At 36.4% G+C, this 20,598-nt stretch overlaps 1 protein-coding gene across 1 annotated transcript in view; it reads right to left on the bottom strand.

The window, feature by feature from the left end:
• CNTNAP4 (contactin associated protein family member 4) overlaps nucleotides 1-20,598 on the bottom strand; it is a 241,907-nt gene that overhangs the window by 64,852 nt on the left and 156,457 nt on the right. The window contains exons 10-12 of the mRNA XM_072818909.1: nucleotides 18,462-18,633; nucleotides 12,572-12,678; nucleotides 9,768-9,887 (exon numbers count right to left, since the gene is read on the bottom strand). Coding sequence (XP_072675010.1) covers nucleotides 9,768-9,887; nucleotides 12,572-12,678; nucleotides 18,462-18,633 — 399 coding nt within the window. The remainder of the gene's footprint in view (nucleotides 1-9,767; nucleotides 9,888-12,571; nucleotides 12,679-18,461; nucleotides 18,634-20,598) is intronic.

The following is a 20,598-nucleotide window of genomic DNA, read 5'->3' as shown; positions in this document are numbered from 1 at the left end:
CTCTCTTCAGACAACATTTAATTATGAGTGCACATCAATTTCTTTTTAAATCGAACTTTAAATATTCATTTTGGTGTTGTGTGATGTGCATAGTTATGCAGTGCCATAGGAAGTTACTCCCTTGAGCTGAGCCCTTCTGATACAGCATCAGCAACGCAATGAACACAAAAATAAAGTACCTTTGAGTACTCACTAGAGTAATAGCCACTGACACCTGAATGTCTGTAAACATTACCGTCATAATGATTACCAAAATTATTAAATGAAATAAAAATCCTACAGTTTGTAACAGAAGATAGGCATATTGTATGTAGCCTTCAACTTCCCTAGAAATTGACTTCACATTATATTTACTGTGATAGATGCAGGCACATGAACAGATTAATGAAAGGGCCTCTGACTTAATAGATAAGAAACAGATTGGAAGTTGTCAAAACTCTGCTCTATATGCGCTGTTAAGTCACAGAACTCTTCTGTATTATAGAGGACTATTCCAAATTGGAGGAAAACAGTAGGTAATTTCTTCCCCTCTTTTTAGTTAATACATTCACATGGATCGACCATCAAAACAAGATACGTAATTTCACTCCCACCTTTCTCCAGGTCACCAGAATTTTGAATAGACAGGTCTGCTAAATAAGACAGGAGACAACTTTGACAGCCTCATTGCCTTCCATGTGTGCATCATTATTTTTCTTGGAAACAATAGCTGTTACTTTTATTGCTGTCTTGCATTTCAGCTCACCATAGAGCTTTATCAGTAAATTAATTTCCTTACAGAAAACATGCTGTATAAGCTAATGGTATTAATTATGGGTGGCCAGATAGTGATATAGTATAGAGACCATCAGGATATTTGAGTTGCAGATCTGGAATGGAATGTGAACTTAAGAAAAGTCACGTAAAATCTGAGCCTCCAGGGGTCCCTCGGTGGCGCAGTGGTTTAGCGCCTGCCTTTGGCCCAGGGCGCGATCCTGGAGACCTGGGATTGAATCCCACGTCGGGCTCCCAGTGCATGGAGCCTGCTTCTCCCTCTGCCTATGTCTCTGCCTCTCTCTCTCTCTTTCTCTCTCTGTGACTATCATAAATAAATAAAAATTAAAAAAAAATCTGAGCCTCCATTTCCCAATTTTGGAAGATAAACATAGGAGACAGTATAGTAGGCCTGAAATTCTATGATTTTAGCCAACTCAACTTTGGCTATTAGAAGTTTATGATTATTAATCAGGCAAATCTGTTAGCCTAACTCCCACTGGACTCTGCTTTTATTATTCAACAGAACATTCTTCTTTCCTTCTGGTAAATCAATGGCCTCATGAGGAAGTTCAACTCTGGCCAAGTAGCTGCCAAAGATGCAGGACAATATACCTGCTTGAGGCCTTTGTCTCTTTGTCTTTTCAGTCACACTGAGAGGCGCTTCCTAGCGTGCAGCATCCACTGGCTCACAACTAACACATGATTCCAAAGGTCTTTTAAGGTGTTGTAAATTTAATCCAAGGCCAAGGTGCTGGACAACCCTTAAAGGACAGTGCACAGAAATGTTTTGCCTTTTGAAATTCTAAAATTACAATTTTATGGTAGTTTCTGTAAGTGATTTCATTCTTTTAAAAAAAAGTTCTACAAAATAAGAAGTTAAACAGATGTTGCATTTATTAGATAACCTAGATTTCAGGGCAAAGCAGACACAATGGAATCATCACAATAGGTTATGAACACTGGATACAAGTGCCCAGTAGCCATGCTCCACAGCTCATGTGCTTTGCTAATAGGGGAATCTCTCAAAACTGTTCATCCAGGGCCTCTTTACCGCTTTTTCAGACATGACTGCATTACCTGATGTTTAGAAATTATGACTGTAAAGGATGCAGACTTTATCATAATTTATGATTCAGTATTTTGTGATTTATTCTATGGGTCTTCCCCACTAGTCTGCAGGCTCTATGAGAAGAGTGATAGTTTCTGATCTGCTACCCACAGTATCTGTGGCACAAGGCACAGGGGCTTGGCACAAGATGCAGAAGATATTAAAGAAATGAGGGAATAAATGAATGAATAAAAACAATGTGCTGTCCAGACTAGAGTACAACCATTCTGATTCTATGACGGCTTTTAGCTGTCTTAGAGCTTTGTAAATTGAAAACTGGCCGTTTTGCAAGTCTGAAACTATGAAGAGTATGAGATGTTATCCTACTTGCAAGTTAACCAGTTATCATCCCATCCTACCTGAATTATATCCATTTATCTCTATCTTTCTAACTAGATCTAGCTTTAGACAGATGGATGATAGAGAGAGCTACGCTAACAGACACAGGAGTCCCCGGATCAGGGACAATTTCCTCACAGAAAATCCTAGCAGCATCGGTTCTCTACCGCCCAATTTCCCTGGGGCCAATCCAGGGAGTACCAGAAGCACCTGCACATGCTGTGGTTGTACCTCAAGAGGAAACCCCCAAATTATGAGACTTGGAGGTCTTGGTCTTAGGGGATGGCTGAGCACATCTTCTCCTCCCCTTCACAGAGGGAAAGAGGAATTCTGGCTCTAGAATACAACAGACATCTGAGGAAAGGCACCAGTCCATAGGGTTTTGTTTTGTTTGTTTTGTTTTGATCAGTTTTAGAATGTAGGCAAATATCTCTGGGGGAGATAAGCCTTCTAATCTCTCCAGAGAAATTCACTATCTCTAACTTCCAAGACATACATTTATATGAGATTATCCTTTAACAGAGGCTTCCAGATTTACTAACTTATTTGTTTACTTATTATTTACTTATTTATTTATCACTTACTTATTTGCTTAGCAAGCAAGGCATTATTTCCTTACAACAAGAAACGATTGTCCATACACTAGCAAATTTCATCTGGCCCAGGTTCCATGGGCTCTCCCTCCTTCACTATGGAAGAAGCCAGTCCCACCTCCATTTGCATATTAATTTCAATATTAGTGATGTACAGCTATGTCTGTCCCTTGGATTCTCCTTTGGACTGGTTGTGACGTCTTACCAGTTTCCTCATTAATAATGCGCTAGATGAAATCTTTCAAATGTGTTTTTTAGTTTTTATTTTTATATCTGTGTAAGAGTCAAGATTTTACTTTGTTGAAAACGGTCCTTTACCCAAATGCAAAGAGAGTTGCAGTAAGGAGACATAGGGACACAAGACAGGAAAGACAGATGCAATGGGCAGAAAAATCTATGAAATTTAATAAATACACTCAAAAATTGAAAGGCAGCATGGGTCTACTGGTGTCTCTCCCTGAGGAGATTTCAAATATACAGATTGTATGTAAAGCACTTGAGTAATTAAGAACTTGATTTATCTTAGGCTGGCTCCTATTTTTTAGCGTGATAACAGCGTAAAGAAAAAAACATGCTGTTTAAGCAACACAGTTGCAGACCCTGTGTTCCTTCAGGATTAACAGCGGATGGTGATAGATGTGATTAAAAGCTGGGAAGTCAGATAGGAAGTGCTGTGTTCAGGAAAGCCTGGGAGATGAAAGAGAGGAACAGCCAGGATTCTGGAGCAAAGCTTGATGTAAACAAGGCTGCCTCTGAATAATGATCCTTAGTTATTAACTCTCAGAGCTATCAAGAAGGCCTTATTGTTGAAATCCCTAAAGTACAAATAATTTTGCTGTTACATATCTCATATTCTCCAGCCTTCGCAGGGAATGGTCTCAGGAGCTCCTGTCCCAGAAGCACATGGAGAGCTTTTTCAGCGAGCAGAGTGGTCTTTCAATTTACTGAGTCAGCAAAACTAGATCCAGCTGTCCTAGTGGTGGTACAACGAGAAAGGGTGAGCGTAAGCCATGGAATATGCATTGTCACAAAAGTTTGAGGCTGGCTCTAGCACTCATCAGGCTCCCCACTGAAACAATTGTCCTTACAATGCAATGTTTGATGATGAGAAACATCTTGAACATAAAACCATTTCATTATAGAAAAAACGGTGGATTTAGTGTGGAAGAAAAAAAAAGCCGTGAACATTTCTATAGGGCCAGCCACTGGGATTCATGTTATCCTGACTCCTTATTTTTAAACTGTATTTACAGTACTCTGTTTAGAATTTTCAGTCTTTAACAGAGTTTGGGAAATTATCTACTCAAAAGAAGTTCCCTTTGTAGTTTTTAGCTTGTAAGGCTTAAAGGTATTTAAACCTATGTGGAATCATTTGTTTGACACTGATTCTAGACTCATAACTGGATTTTTTTTAAAGTTACACATTTGCAAGTTACTGATTCAGCATTTTGTCTTGTTTTTATAATTATAATACTTGATTCATATAACTAGAGAATATGTTATTGGCTACAAGCAATGAGACATTGATAGAACATGGCCTTTTCTAGTGGAAAAATGTTCAGGCTAGGAGAAAAGAGACAAGGTGTTCCGTCCCTGATTGCTCCCTAATGATTCTTGAGCCTGCCTTCCCCAACCTCCCTGCTTTCCTCATTTGCAAAACGGGATCAATAGGAAATGTTTCAAGCTGTAACATTATTTTTCACTGGGTTGTTACATTCTGGGATTGTCACTTTAGTGTGAATGTATTTCAATATTCTGGGGCTTCTGAAGACACTTAGCTGCCTCCTAACTGGATTATCTGTGTCTCTGCCCTCAATGGCTTGCTTTTCAAGCCGTCAAGACGTCATGAATGTCTTCTGCATCAATACTTTCTGATAATTTTGCTGAAAGCACCTTCACCGCTCTCTGTGTGTATATACATATTTCCTTCGTGTCTCTTAGAGTTGTTATAGTTAACATGAGACTTCATTGACTAATATGAGGCATATAACTGGGAGAGTAACATGACGAGGTAAATATTGATTTAACAGAAATGGAGTAATTCAGTAAAATGAAATTGATAATTTCCTTATCATTTAGATAACATAAGATCACATGGCTTATACATTTTGGAATTATCCATAGAACAATAACATACATATATGTACGTATGTGTATATACTCAATAGTCATTATTTGCAGGTCCTCATTATTTGTGAATCGCTTACTCACTCATATTTATTTGTACCCCCCCAAACGGAGGTGCTCTCAGACTCCTTGACACATGCACAAAGCAGCAAAAAGCCTGAGCTGCCCACTAGACACGTGTCCAGCTGAAGTGGAACCAGGCCATGCTCTGTCTCCTTGTCTTAGCTCGCATACTGTCAACAAGTATCTTATTTGTGGTCTATCCAATGCCATTTCTTTTCCATTTCTGTGCTCTTTCTTAATGATTTCACTGTTAAAATGGACGCCAAGTGTGGTGCAGAAAAGCCATCTAGGATTCCAAGCACAAGGAGGCTGCGATGTGCCTTATAAGAAAACATGTGCTAGAATAAGCTTCACCGTGGTATGAGTTACGGTGCCATTGGTTGTGAGCTCAATGTTGATAAATTAACAGTATATATTAATAAGGTGTCCTTAACCTGAAACACAACTCAAATTAGGTTATGTGTTGATCGGTTGATGAGAATGTTGTGACCAGAGGCTTGCAGGAATCGAATCTTACTACATTTCCCTAGGAGCAATGGTCCAATATTTGCTAATTTAGTGTCTGTGGTTGCTGTAAGGCACATAACCATCGCGGATAACAAGAATTGTGTGTGTGTGTGTGTGTGTGTGTGTGTGTATGGGTGTGGAGTGTGTGTGTGTCTACTATGATTCTTAGAGCTTTAAAGATGAGAGATATTTATCAACCTAGAGGTATCTGATTTATAGACTCCAAAGCACGCGCATGTGACTACTTTAGGATGCATTTGTGGGAAGACAGGATTCATAGGGATACACTGATAAGATTGTTATACTCATTCATAGTCCAAGCTGTACAAAAAGTTAATTGACACCTGAACTCCTATCTCTCGTTTGCAAAGCTTTCCTTTCCTCACTGTGAGGTATTTCCAAATTTATTAATTCTCATATAAGAGAGCAGTCTGTTTTGTAAATGTTGAGAACCACAGGCCCAAAATAGCAACTCTCCAAGCTGGGTACACATAAGAATCAACTGGGAAGATTTGTAAAATATTGATCCTATTGTCTCACCCCAGCCACTTTGTCAAAACCTCTTGACTCAAGGTGCTGCCTGGGAATGTGTCCTGTGTGGAAGGGGTAACTTCACAGAGGGAACAAACGTGGGAACCATCAACTGTCTGGGGTTGCTGTGGTGTGTGGGGTAGAGCTATGCTCTGAATATCTGTGCCCCCCCTCATTCACATGTTGAATCCCCTAACCTCCAAGGATAATGAAGAGTATTAATAAGGGGTGCTTTAGTGAGGTGATTAGGTCATGAGGGTGGAGGCCTCATGAATGGGATTAGTCCTCTTATAAAAGAGACCCCACGGAGCCCCTTCTATCAGGTAAGGATAAAGGAAGTCAGTGGCCCAGAAGAGGCCCCACTTGGCTATGCTGGCACCATCATCTTGGGCTCCCCAGCCTCTAAAACTGTAAGGGATAAATTTCTGTTGTCTGTAAGATACCCAGTCTGTGGTTATTTTGCTTTAGCACCTCAAACAGACTAAGACAGGCAAAGCCCTTAACAGTTGGAAAAGGAAATGGAAGCCACATGGTTGTCTTATATGAAAAATCTCTGAAGACGCATTCTAATTTTCTAATTTCTCTAAATATCTGTTGCCATGGTTTTGCCACCATCCTCCAGTTTTTAGAATCACATATTAATACAAAGGAACTTTTGCTCCCATGTTCAACTGTCTTCTCAGTATCTCCTTTGAATGTGTCACAGACATGTCAAACTCAAAATGTGTAAAACTGAGCTGCTGGTCTTTCCCCTCAAACCTTTCTTTCCTTCCTTCCTTCCTTCCTTCCTTCCTCCCTTCCTCCCTTCCTCCCTTCTCCCCTCCCTCCCTCCCTCCCTCCCTCTTTCTTTCTTTCTTTCTTTCTTTCTTTCTTTCTTTCTTTCTTTCTTTCTTTCTTTCTTTTTCTTTCTCTTTAGGGAGGGGGAAGGGGGGAGAGAGAATCTTAAGCAGGCTTCATGTGCAGCACTGAGCCCAGAGTGGTATCCACTGTGGGGCTCGATGTCACAGGCCTGAGATCATGACCTGACCTAAGTCAGACACTCAACTGACTGAGCCACCCAGGTGCCCCCTACTTCAAATCTTTTCTGACCACATCTCAAATAATGGCAACTCAACTATTCCAGTTGCCCAAGCTAAAATGTGGTATTATTTTTGTTTCCTTTTGTTTTCTCACACCTCGCATGTATTCAATGAGAAAGTCAAACCTCCCTTCCCTGTCCACATTGCTATTATCCAGGGCAAGCCACCACCATCATCTTGAATGGATTCTTGCATACTTGAACTGGTCTCCAAGCAGGTCTCTACTCCAGATGGACATACATTATATATGCAAACATATAGATCTGTATCTTATATATACCCATGTATACGGGTGTGTACCTCTGCTCTTAGGTGGGCCTTTCCCAACACAGGAGCCATCATGATCCCATCAAAAGCAGTCAGATGGCATCCATCATTACTTAAAACTCCTTGGTGTCTTTTCATCTCATTCAGAGTAAAAACCAGAGACCTTATTTATACATTGTTGTGAGGACCTCATGACTTCCTCTCCTGCCCCTGTCTTACTTGACTCTCTCTTACTCTCCACCTACTCCCCGATTACTTGCCATACTCCAACCACATTAGATTTGTTGCTATTTTCTGAATGCACCTAGTAAGATCACAGCTCTCAGCACTTATCATTTGCTATTTTCTTTGCCTGGAATGTCCTTTCCCCAGATATTCACTGCCTGACCTTAAATGGTGAATCCCCTCTGAAACGTCTCCTACTTCAACTTAGTACTTCCTTTTTCTGTTTGTTTTGCTCCAGAAAACTGTGACTTCCTAACACAGTGCTATTCAATGTAAACTTTCTGCAATGATGAAATGAATAGGTGGCTGCTGAGCAATTAAAATGTGACCAGTGAGACTGAGAAAAAAATAGATGTTTGATTTAATCTTGTTTTTTTAATTAAAATTTTTAAAATTTATTTCCATTTATTTAATTTTATTAATTGTTTAATTAAATTTGAATCAAAATAGGCATTTGTTGCTAGTGGCTAATATACTAGACAGTATAGTTCATCTAGAATACATTTTTTGGGGTTTGATGATGAAGAGAGGGATCAAGATTCCTTTTTACATTTATATACAACCCCTCTTGCACCCCCACCAGCACCACAGGTTTAAAGACCATCTTTCTGGGCAGCCTGGGTGGCTCAGCAGTTTAGCGCCACCTTCGGCCTAGGGTGTGATACTGGAGACCTGGGATCAAGTCCCATGTTGGGCTCCCTGCATGGAGCCGGAGTCTCCCTCTGCCTGTGTCTCCCTCTCTCTCTCTGTGTGTGTCTCTCATGAATAAATAAATAAATCTTTAAAAAAAATAAATACCATCTTCCCCTCATGTATATGGATGGCACCTTTGCAATGAGTCAACAATCCATATATGAGTAAGTCTGTTTACAGATTCTCTACTTTGTAATAACAAGGTCTACTTGTTTATTCTTGTGCCAATCACAAACTGTTTCACTTAGCCTATCAGTATAACATCTTTTTATCTATTAGAGTTGAGTTCTTCAACTTTATTCTTCAAGATTGATTTGGTTCTTCCCATCCCTTCAAATTTGCTGATAAATTTTAGAACCTGCATACCAGTTTTCACCAAAACAGTTACATCAACCAACAAATAAACACCCCACTGGAATTTTAATCAAGATTTGTATCAAATCAATACCTACATGGGAAGAATTCATATTTATACTATACTGAGTTTTCTAATCAATAGAATTTTTTATTTTTGTATTTCCTCATTTTTTAGAATTTTAATTTATTTCATGAGCATTTTATACTTATCTATGTAGAAGCCATGCATATCTTTCATAGATTTATTACCATGTATTTGAGATTTTTTTATGCTATTAAAAACAAAATATTCTAAAACTTCATTTTGCTTACTGCTGGTATACAGAAATGAAATAAAGTTAATTTTTATATTAACTTGATATCCAGTGATCATTAAAATTTTAATAGTTTATCTGTAGATTAAGAATGTGCTCAACATATAACCTGGTCATAAACAAATAATGAGAATCTTAGTTCTACCCTTCTAGTACTTAAATCTTTGATTTCCTTCTCTTGCTTTATTGCACTGGCAAGCACCTCCTATAGAATGGTGAAGAATGCATCCAATAGCAGGCATCCTTGTGTTACTGCTGGTAAAGCTTTCAATTTCACTATAAAGTGTGATATGTGTTATAGGTTTTTTGTTATACTCTTAAAGAAGGAAATTTCCTTTTATTGGTAATTTATTGAGTTTTCATCTTCTCTTTTATCATGAATGAATGTTGAATTTAATCAAACACATTTTCCATGACCATTAATCCCTATTTAAATTTATATAAGTAGAGAATTCAAGAACACAAGTCATGTTTACCTACATTTAAAAATGTAAATATTTTTCAAAGCTTTCACCTAAATCAATTTTCTCAGAGAAATAAAATCTGTCCTTTATGTTTGGGGATTTACTAAGATACATTTATTATTAGATGTTCTATACAAATATCACATTCATTGAAAATAATGAAACGGTTTTAAATCATTACCATGAAACTATTTTTTAAAGATTTTTGTTAAGTTCTTCCACTGAACAATATACATTTTAATCAAGTTGCAAATTAGGTCAACTTTCTACTGGTTTCATTTTAATTTTGTGTGGTTAAAGCATTCATGCAAATTTAACTATTAAATGAAAGTTGATTAACTCACCAGTCATATTGCAGTATAGAAGAAAGGGTTCCAGGGGACCACTTCCATCTGAATCTATATAGTAAAATCCTGAAGTATTTCCTCTGTGCTTATAGGATTCACAGGACTGCTCATAGATAGCTGTAAAAAAATGGATCCTCATAAACGATGGAATAGGATACAATGAATCTCTTAAATTTTAATTTGAACACAAAATATGCCAAATTTTGAAATTTAATATGTATATTATTGACCAGGAGAAAAGGTAAAACATACTTTAAGACAAAACCCTTTCTTTTTTAAAAAAAAATTAATACAGACAAAAGTAGGTTATATAGAAAAAGGGAGAGTGAGGTTGAATTCTGTGGCATTTTTGTCATTAATAGAATATGAAATTACTTACTCAAAATAAAAATTTATTTTTACATTTGGCAAAACAACAAAAGAGAATGTGTTTTAAATATCAAAACACTTATAAGTATACTATAACATTCATTTTGGACATCCATCCAAATGAATCTTTCAACATCCACTTTGGAATTTCTAATTCTAGTGTCACCTTGTAATTAACATCTGAAACACAGGAGTATGATCTCCTTAAATAGTCCACTATTATCCAATAATTACATAATAAAAAAGTTTTAAATAATGTTAACTATTCTCCTTTCTCACATAAAATTATTTATAGATACGGTCTTTTTTAAATTATGACTGACAAAACTCATCAATAATTTTAAAAGTAATTTATAAAAGAAACTTTCTAATACCCTGTAATAAGAATTTAATATAATTAAAATTGGAAGCAGGAGAAATATTTATATGAAATATGCCCTCAAGTGGTCTCAATGTATTTTGATCCATAATTGGATGTTTTTGATTATACAATTATACATTTGCCATGTACAAAATTTGATATTAACAATTGTATATGATGCACACGTCTCATTGAACACTTGGCCAAATGTACTGATAAATTCCATCAAGCTTTTTATTTTATGAAATGAGAAATAAGCAATGCCCTGAATATCTTTCCTTGATCTAGTCTAAATTTTTGGAAATTATATTAATGACTTTTTAGGCAATATGAAATAATGTAACTAATTTGCTCAGTGTTACAGAAATTTCAGATAATCTTACAAATTTACTTCTCTACCCCACAGTCTGATGGTTTTATTTTGTTCCTATCATATAATACAAGAATATAAACATAGATTGTTTTCTACTCACATTTATATTCTGTGCAGTGAAATGGGCATGTAAAAATGGTTAGCTTATTCACTTCTATATGCACATATATATGTTCATAAATTCTTTGAAAGAGGTTGGCAGGATAGACACATAATTTGAGAGTCAGGGCTGGTATTAGAAAGGAAACATGATTGCATGAGGGTAACGGGGAGGACATTTGCTTTATGTGTAGTGCTTAACTCTTCATAACATGACTGTTTATAACGTATTATATTCTAATGAAACCTTTAAAGACTCTATCCCTGCCCCTTCCTCTATTTATGCTAACAATAGTAAAGGCTTCACTATAACCAGGTTTGTCATCCTGGCCCCATTTCTCAGAATGGTTATCGGCCAAAACCCTACAGGTCTATTTGAACTCTCTGTTCTAGAACCTAGTAAGTTAACTCAGTGGTTAGATCACTCTGTGGCCACAGATGAAAATATCTTATTTATCATACAATTTTTTTTCTCAGAGTTGTGTTTATATTTAGATTCAGTCATTGGTAACAAGTACAGATAAATAGTTAAAACACCTCCAATTAGCTTTTTGTTTTGAGTTAGTTACTACAGTGAGGATGATGGACCATATAAAAAAAGTAACATAGACTGTCCCTCTGCTAGCCGGGTGACCTGGCTCAAGTAACTTGGCTTCTGGTTATGGTGAGGTGTGGCTTTAGCAACAGTAGGCATTCTTCATGATCTTATGAGGCACTCCAACAGATAAACTGATGCCCTAGGAATGACTCTGGCTGCAGCAGTATAGGCATGAGGGGTGAGAGCAAGAGCTCCTCCCACTCATACCCTCACCTGCCCTGAATCAGGACTTCTGAAGATCCCTTACAGAATGTCCAGAGCTGGGAGCCTAGGATTCCAATCTCAACTCTGGCAGGAGTACAAAATAGCACACAGTGAAGAGACCAGGAATAGGGAGTCTGATGACTTTGCACATAACACCCTTGCCTGAAGTCAAGTCTATAGAACATAGTAGTAGGAGTTGAGTTACTCAGCAATGTCAGCAATAATATGAAAAAAATGGGAAAGAAAAATGGGCATTTAGATCTCTCCATAATATGTACTGAAAAAGTGGACATCAAAATGACATGAGTCTTATTAACACATGCAAACATTTCATAAGAAAAATTGCATGGTTTATAATATAGGAAGAATGTGGGTTGTGATTCCAGGCTCTGGAGCATAATTGCAAGTGTTCAAATCCTCACTGTGCCTCAACTATTTAAGGAGGCTGGGGCAAGGTGATTAATCTCTGTTACTTCATGAGTAAACTGGGGATGATAACAGTACTCACCCACTAAGGTGGTCATCAGAATTCAAGGAATTTGGATATAAAATACTAGGTCAGTACCTGGCATTTAGAAATACTCAATAACATAAACTAATATGATTAACATCATTATCTGCCATCCTTAACTTCTTAAAAAGAGGTGTGGATTTAAAATAAACTAGAAAGCAACTGGATGCTAGAATTCAGGGTTGTACATTCCAATACATGGACATATATGCACACAGCCATGGGAAGGGAAGTGGAACAAGGAAATCAGAACAGAGGGAAGAAGAAGCAAGTGCGTTCCGCTTACAGTTGTGGCAGGTAGCTCCTGTGTAACCAGTGTTTGCACAGTTGCAGTGAAAGGTGTTCCAAGACTGGGAACATTCACCACCGTGTTCACAATAGTTGGGCAAACACCTACGAAAAGGTGCAGATACAATCACTACTTTTCACTTTGAGCAATCATAGAATGTTGATCATTATACATGGTCATGTGAAAGAAGAATGTCAACAGTAACAGAAAGGGTAAAGTTAACATGACTAATGGTTAATTCAGTCTTTCATTAAGGTGGTTTAATCACAGAACCAAACCTTTAATCAATAAGTTCATCTGATTTCAACCAATCCTCAGGTAGTTGTGACTGCTTAATTTTCATCATGCCCATTATATTAGAGCCCTTTCTTTTCCCTAAGTGACATAACACTAATTCAATATGTTGCCAGAAATATCAAGAGCTTACATAGAATAACAACACTTAATCATATTGATTTACTACACTGAATATTTATTTTTATTTTTTTAAAGACTTTATTTATTTATTCATGACAGACAGAGAGAGAGGCAGAGACACAGTCAGAGGGAGGGAAGCAGGCTCCATGCAGGGAGCCTGACACGGGACTCGATCCTAGGTCTCCAGGATCACACCCCCGGCCAAAGGCGGCGCCAAACCGCTGGGCCACTGGGGCTGCCCTACACTGAATATTTAAAAGGAGAAGGAATATAGAAGGAGAAGGAAAGAAGAAGGAAGAGAGAGGGACACCTTTATTCACTTTTTAAGTAAAATGAAGACCTCCAAGAATGTTGAAGGCACACTGGATAGACACACGAATTCCTAGCAATGTGTCAGGGTGTTCCTGGGAGCTGAATGGAATTCACAGAGGCTCCCAGGATATTTTAACTTTTCAAGAAAAATGCAGGAATACTCAATATCAGCCCCAAGACTTTGCAACTTCCTAGCGTGAGGTAGTTCAACTTCAACACTAGATCATAATACATTCCTTTTAATGATGCCCTAGCTTTAAGTAGCTGGGTTTTCGGTAGTTGATTAAAAAAACTAGTACCATGTGAAATCAGTGCTGAACAAAAATGAGGGTGGCAGTGTCTGACCTGATCCCAAGCTTTGAAAAGTTGTGCAGTACTCAACAAGTGAACACGTGTAATTACAAAGCAGTTGTGTTTCACTCAAAATAAAATTAAAAGATTTTGCAAATTATATAAAACTATGTATAATATAGTGAAATTTATAATTATATGATTGTATACACACACTTCTTTTTTAAGAGTAACTAAATTTTAGAACATAAATATGTTGCTTAGACCTAGGCTACTTTTTATTTTATTTTTTTTTATTTATTTTATTTATTTTTTTTTTTTTTAAGATTCATTTATTTATTCATTCAGAGAGAGCGAAGAGAGAGGCAGAGAGAGAAGCAGGCTCCATGCAGGAAGCCTGATGTGGGACTCGATCCTGGGTCTCCAGGATCACACCCCGGGCTGCAGGCGGCGCTAAACCGCTGCGCCACCGGGGCTGCCCTAGGCTACTTTTTAAATGAAAGTGTTAGTAATATCCTTGGGCTTGGAACACTATGAGAAAATCACTGAAATACATAGGGCGCTGTGGACAAAAAAGCTGAGAAGCTGGGGAGCTTTTTGGTATCAGCTGATCAACTGTTTGGTATCAACAGCCCTGATCAGATTATTGATATTTTTTAGAATTTAGATTGAAAACTATATTGAGACCAAAGCCTGAAATGTTCTCTTTTACCCCAGAATAAAAAAATAAGCTCTAAGGCCTATCAAGAATGTTTTCATGCTGGCGTTTCTGCCACCTTCGTTATTAAAACTAAGGATGAGAAACTTCGTATTTCGCTTATAGGATTTCTCCAGTTTTAACCAAAAATAATGTTATTGATTTTTCCTGATTATAAAAAATAGATATCCACTGTATAAAACTCATATGATCCAGGAAACAATAGAGAAGAAATATGGTTTATAACCTCATACATAAAAATCACCACTATAAACATATGTATAAATATGCATTTGTGTGTGATTATTTATAAATATAATCATATGTTATTTTACAACCTGCTTTTTAAAGTAAATAATCGGCATCTTTCATTGCCAATTAAATTTATATATATTTTAGCATTTTTATAGATTCACAGAAGTCCATTTGGAGAGTGTTTCATGATGCATTTAATTTTTAAGCATTTAAATCAATAACAATCTAGAAGAAAGAGGGAAATTAAAAAAATTAAAACAATAATAATCATAGCTGGTGATCAGAAAAGAAAAGGACAGAGCAGGCTATTCTTTACAGGCCTCAGCCACAGTTCAAAAGGGGGCAGGTGTAAGCAGTTATACCTAAGCTCCTAAAGAATGAATAATTAGTGTGACCCATGTGCTATTTCTGTTTGATTTGCTGCTGCTGAAAGATACTGAGTTCATTTTCCTTGATTCCTATTAGACTTGAATTTTTATATTTTTTATTACAATGTGAATACTGGATTGTAGATGTTATTTAAATTCACCATGTAATAGCTCTGTTTGACAATTAGTAAGTAACCTATGGCAAATTACATTGCAGAATGAAGTACTGATTTTCATTCAATGTCGAAACAATTTATACTTTTCTCCCCACTAATCATTCCAAAACAAAGTGAAATAACCTATCAACTATTCTTTCTAGCTCCAACATTTTCCCATAGACATTTCCATCATTATTTCATTGCTCATAAACTGGTTTGGGGACATGGACACATGATATGGGCAGCGGCTCCTTGGTGCCATCATCACCTCCACTGCCCTCAACCCTCAGTCACACCCAGATTTCTGCCTTAGGGTCACTTCCCCTGCATGTCCACGGAGGACAAAGTGAGGGCTTCTAGATGAGTGTGTATATGTGTGACCATTCATAAGGAAGATGTGAATGTGTAAGGGGTGTGGGAATGGTCTTGTAAGTGTGTGCATGTGTGTGGATCAATGAGTGAGGAAGCACAGGGATGTGAGCACAATGAGTATATGTGTAAGGGTTGTGCATGGAAAAGAATTCTGGGTGTGTGAGTGAGCATACAAGTATGTAGATATGCGTGAGAGACTTGTGCAATGGCTGTTCATCTATGTGTGTAAAGAATGTGTGCTAAAGACTATGTAAATGTGAGTGTGAGCATGTGTGTAAATATATGTATACTTCTATGGTAGGTCTGATCCAACTTAAAGTCAAAGGCAAAAAAGAGCTAACACTGTTAGGTTCCTGTCAGACTTTTAAGTATATTTTTAAATTCCTGTGTTTTTAATTGCAATTTATTAAACCATTAAATTATGAGTTTATTGTACATAGATGAATAGTAACCACAATAAATGTGAATGTGCACGCAGGGGGCTATGAAGCTTGGCAGACAGACATTTCAGTGGGGCTTTCCTGGCCCCAGAGAACTGAGATCTGATGCGGGCTCTGCTTCTGAGCCATGTCCTCTTAGCCAACTCCACCTCTCTGTGCATCTGCTTTCAGATTTGTAAGAAACAAATGCTATCAGAAACAAGCCCTAAGGGGTTTTGTGAGGATTACTTTAAATACATATTAATTAATTTAAAAATCATTTTAGGGAGGGCCCCCATATCTGCTAAATGGGACACTGCCCAATTCATAAATCATTTAATAAACCCAATTAGATCTTTAAAATTAAAAAAATAAGTAAAATTCACTTTAGAACATAGTCACTGCATACAGCCTCTCCCACACATGTACACACTCACAAGCTCACTCATATATCCAAAAGCACCTTACATATTCACACAAATTCTTACACATACCATCATACAACTCCTCACACAGTAACTCATACAAATGTACACACACAAACATCCATACTCTCCCAACACATGCACACCCTTGTAGGTCATTCATACATATATTCTCAGACTCCTTGCACACTCACATCATCCTGACACATACAGTCAAACTTAAATACTAATCCATGTTAAGTGCTTAGAATATATCCTGGTAAACAGATTTTTAAAAAGCCTTTATTGAAATAGTGATTGGCAGCTATGTCAATCGGTATAGCACAATAGCACATTAGACCAAAATAAATGAATATAGATTTTCTTCTGAACATAAGAGATGAGGTCAGAGATACTTTTGGAAATTTAAAAGGTAAACAAATACCAAAATTACTTTAATTTTTGCTATTATTTTTAAGATTACTAGGGTTACCATCAGTCATAAGTTTTTCTTTAAAAAAACAGCATGGATAGCCAAGATCTATCCATAATTTGCTCACTATTTCTGAAAAGTGTTTTTGAGATGTGGTATCAAAACTATTCATTCTCCAATTGTGCTGTATCACGGTCCTCTGTTTTACAAGCGTGTATCTTCAGAAAACAGGAAGTCCGGATTCCTTGTGTAAAAGGGCAGCTTTAGAGAAACCCATGGGAGAAGTATAGATCAGCTTGTACAGAAAGAACTGTCTGCAACTGAGATGGTGAACATAACTATCACTAATAGTGTGAATGACTGACCCTTCCCACGGGGCCCTCGTGGTCGTTAGCCACTGAGAAGTGATCCCACACCTCAAGAGAGCTGGCTCAGGGAGCCTTGCCAGATGCCCTTCCCCATATCGGGATTAGGGTTCTATCTAGGGCTGTATGGATGTAACTATGGAGAAGGTCACTGCCATTTAGTCCCTGACATTTACAGTCTAAATTCTTCCTTTACATATCATCTTTCATTATAGAAAGAATTATTTTATCTACACATTGAGTTAAATAAATACATGTATATTCAGAGAGAGGAAAGCATGGCCTTCTAATCCACTGCTAAATGAGATTACAATTATTTTTTTTCTACACACAACACAGTATCTATTAGTGTTCAAAATAGGATCCAGAGACACTGATAGACTAACCATCTATCAGATATAATATATTATTTTTAATAGATGAGTGTTTATGTTGATAAAATCCCTTATACAATTGAAAAGTTATTTTTAAAGCTCAGAATTTATGTTTATTCAATATATATATTGAATACTACTATAGGGTAGGGGCTAAGTCTGTCACAACATTGCTTAATTTTTTTACCTGTAATGGGTATGACATTCCATTGAACTCAATAATTAAAATTAACACCCCTGATATTAAAGCATGATTGGCAAGATTATTTGGCTATAGTTCTCCATGCCTAAAAATATTTTTAAATTATTAACTATCAATTATTATTTTGAAAGTTACTTGTCCTCTACAACTTGTCCTCCCAAATCTTGCATTATCATGTCCTGTACTAGAGTTCCTATTGAAATTACGAGATCATCCTTATATCTTAATCAATGCTACAGCTCCAAACTTTTCCAGAGGAGAGGCTCCTTTTGACTTTTCCTGCAGAGAAGACAGTAATGGGTTGTGAAAGGTACACATTAGGAGCATAGCAACCAGTTAAATAGCCATGCCTCTGAAAATATTACTCAGTTGTCAGAGAAGCAAAAGGCACTTTATAACCAGCCTCATAGGTCTCTGACTTATTGGTACATGGTGATCAATACTACTGTTAGAGTATACTAATCTATTGAGTTTAATGATATAATTTTGATACATTTATACCTATTTAAAATTACAGCAGCATCAATATTACCTTTAGTAAACTGGCAGCATTTGTACATAAAAATAACACAGTCACGTGTCTTCCATCTAAATTTTATCCCTGGAAATATGAAGTATAAAACTAAAAATGTATTGTTCTTTTTCTTTTTTTAAAAATGTATTTTCTTATTTCTAATGTGAATACCATCCATTTTCTGTGGAACAGGTGATGGCAGGAAAGAGAAGTTTAAAAACATAATCATTTTCTATATAAATTTTAATATGCTGCCAAAAGTTTGAAAATGGACAGGTCAAGGTAAAGAAATGAGATTGTCCTTACCTGTCTGTGATTCCACATGAGTCTATCTGGAGGTCACTGAAGTTTCCAAGGGATCCCTGTTGAACTGAAATCAGATCTACTATCCTGTTACTGATAGAAATGAGTCTCATACATCCCTGAAATCCATCAAGTGGATTTTTACATTTGGATCCAAAGCTGTTGTCAGGACAACCTGACCAAAACAAAACAAAACAAAGTTAAGTTAGGATATATCATAATGAATCAGGATTTAGTATCACAGATTACTTCACTATGAAAAAAGAAAGAGGCACTTGATTAATTTCTTTAAATTAAAAGAGAGAAGAAGGGCCCCTCGTAGTCATCATTAGTTTAATCTAAATGACATATTGCAATTCATACAAATATTTCTCTTACTACCACAGGATTCACATAAAATAAAGTTATAATAGTTATTATACATTATATATACTATTATTATCATTATATAATATTAAATGATATATTAAACACAGGAAAAAAGGCATAAAGATTGAAAATGTACACTGTAGATAAGAAAAGATAAATCAATAACAGTGAAACCTTGGCATTTAAAGCTAACAATTTGGAAAAGAGTTATATTGGCTTGGAATAACATTACCAACTATTTAATTACATACTTTATTTTCATATGCATATAAGAGCCATACACACATGCATTTTAATAAATCATAATGACTTAATGTCAAAAACATTTCATTGTGATTTTATTTATTCTTTGCTTCATAAAAGAATGTTCCATTTATATTGACTTTTTTCTAACACTTACCTAAGACCTGTTTCTAATTATTTAAGTAATAAAGAACTATATTATTAACCATTATTCTCTAGGATTTAATGATGTTCTAAGTGTTTCTCTAGCCAAGTGAAATAAATAATTTTATGGAGTATGAACACATATATTATACTTATGTATTTTTCATTAATCTTTCTTTGCTGTTATGGTTGTCAAGCTCTATTACAGTTTCAAAGAATAAGAAATGAATCAGCAACTTACTAATTCCTATACAATCCACACTCTTTTTCTTCCTAATTCCTATACAATCCATACTCTTTTTCTAATTATAATTAAATATTGTGACTGAGGATATTTCCCTTTAATGCTTGCTTTCCTAACAAAACACATTTACATGGCAAGTAAAGGCCAGGATTCATATTTAAAACTGTTATCAAGGGCATTGGAATATCACATTTTAACCAAGGGAGGCTTTGAAGTTTCAAATTTGATAGATCAAGGAAAGGTGATGAAAGCTCTTTGACTATCAATTTATTGTGCATGGTACAGACACACATTTTCAGTGCTTAAAATTCTTCTGTGGTGTAGGATATGGTTATTATAACTTCGATATGTTTTCTAGATGACTTATTAACCAATTAAGAATGTTAAAGTAAAAACTGAGAGGGTAATAGTTCAATAATATTTGGGGGCGACTACAATATGCCAGGAATATAAACAGCTCTGCTAATCTCCTTTTCTCCAGGTAGTGTTTCCTGACACATTTCAAACCATTTCAGAATAAAATAAATTGTACAATGTGCCTGTAGGGAATAAAACTAAGCAAACGCAGTGACAAAGAAAGATTACGGAACTTTACAGAAAGCACATCGTCATATCACGAGGCACTTCATATTCCTGGCTACAATGTTTAATAAGCAAGAGATTTTATGAATAAAGAAGGGTTCAAGCCAGGTTCGCCTCATTAGTCTACAATAACAGGCAACCACAAGCTAATATAATGCAATAGCAGAGAAAAGTTCAGTACTGAACCTGTTTGAGATAGGAGTTCTAAAATATGAAGATTTCTTGGGAATACTAAATGCTGAATTAATTAATTAATCCATTACTGGAGGCGGTCGGCATGTGAAACACCACCCGATGATGACAGATAAATTATCACTCAATGTCACCACACCAGAAGTAAGATGTCAGCTTTGGCTTCATGGTGGTCCAGTCTGTTCACTGGATGGATAATGGCTGATTTATGCAAGTGAGGGTGGAAATACTGCACAAGGCCTAGTGCTTGTCTGTGCTGCACAGGGTGTTATTCAAGAGCACAAAGATCACATGGGGTAATACTGCAGAAATTAGACATTTATCTGTCTTCAACCTGGAGAACACAGATTTAAAATTTACAATTTA

Source organism: Canis lupus, chromosome 3 (genome assembly GCF_048164855.1).
Source record: "Canis lupus baileyi chromosome 3, mCanLup2.hap1, whole genome shotgun sequence".
In the NCBI taxonomy this organism is placed as follows: domain Eukaryota; kingdom Metazoa; phylum Chordata; class Mammalia; order Carnivora; family Canidae; genus Canis; species Canis lupus.
This window is presented reverse-complemented; position numbering and strand designations above follow the sequence as displayed.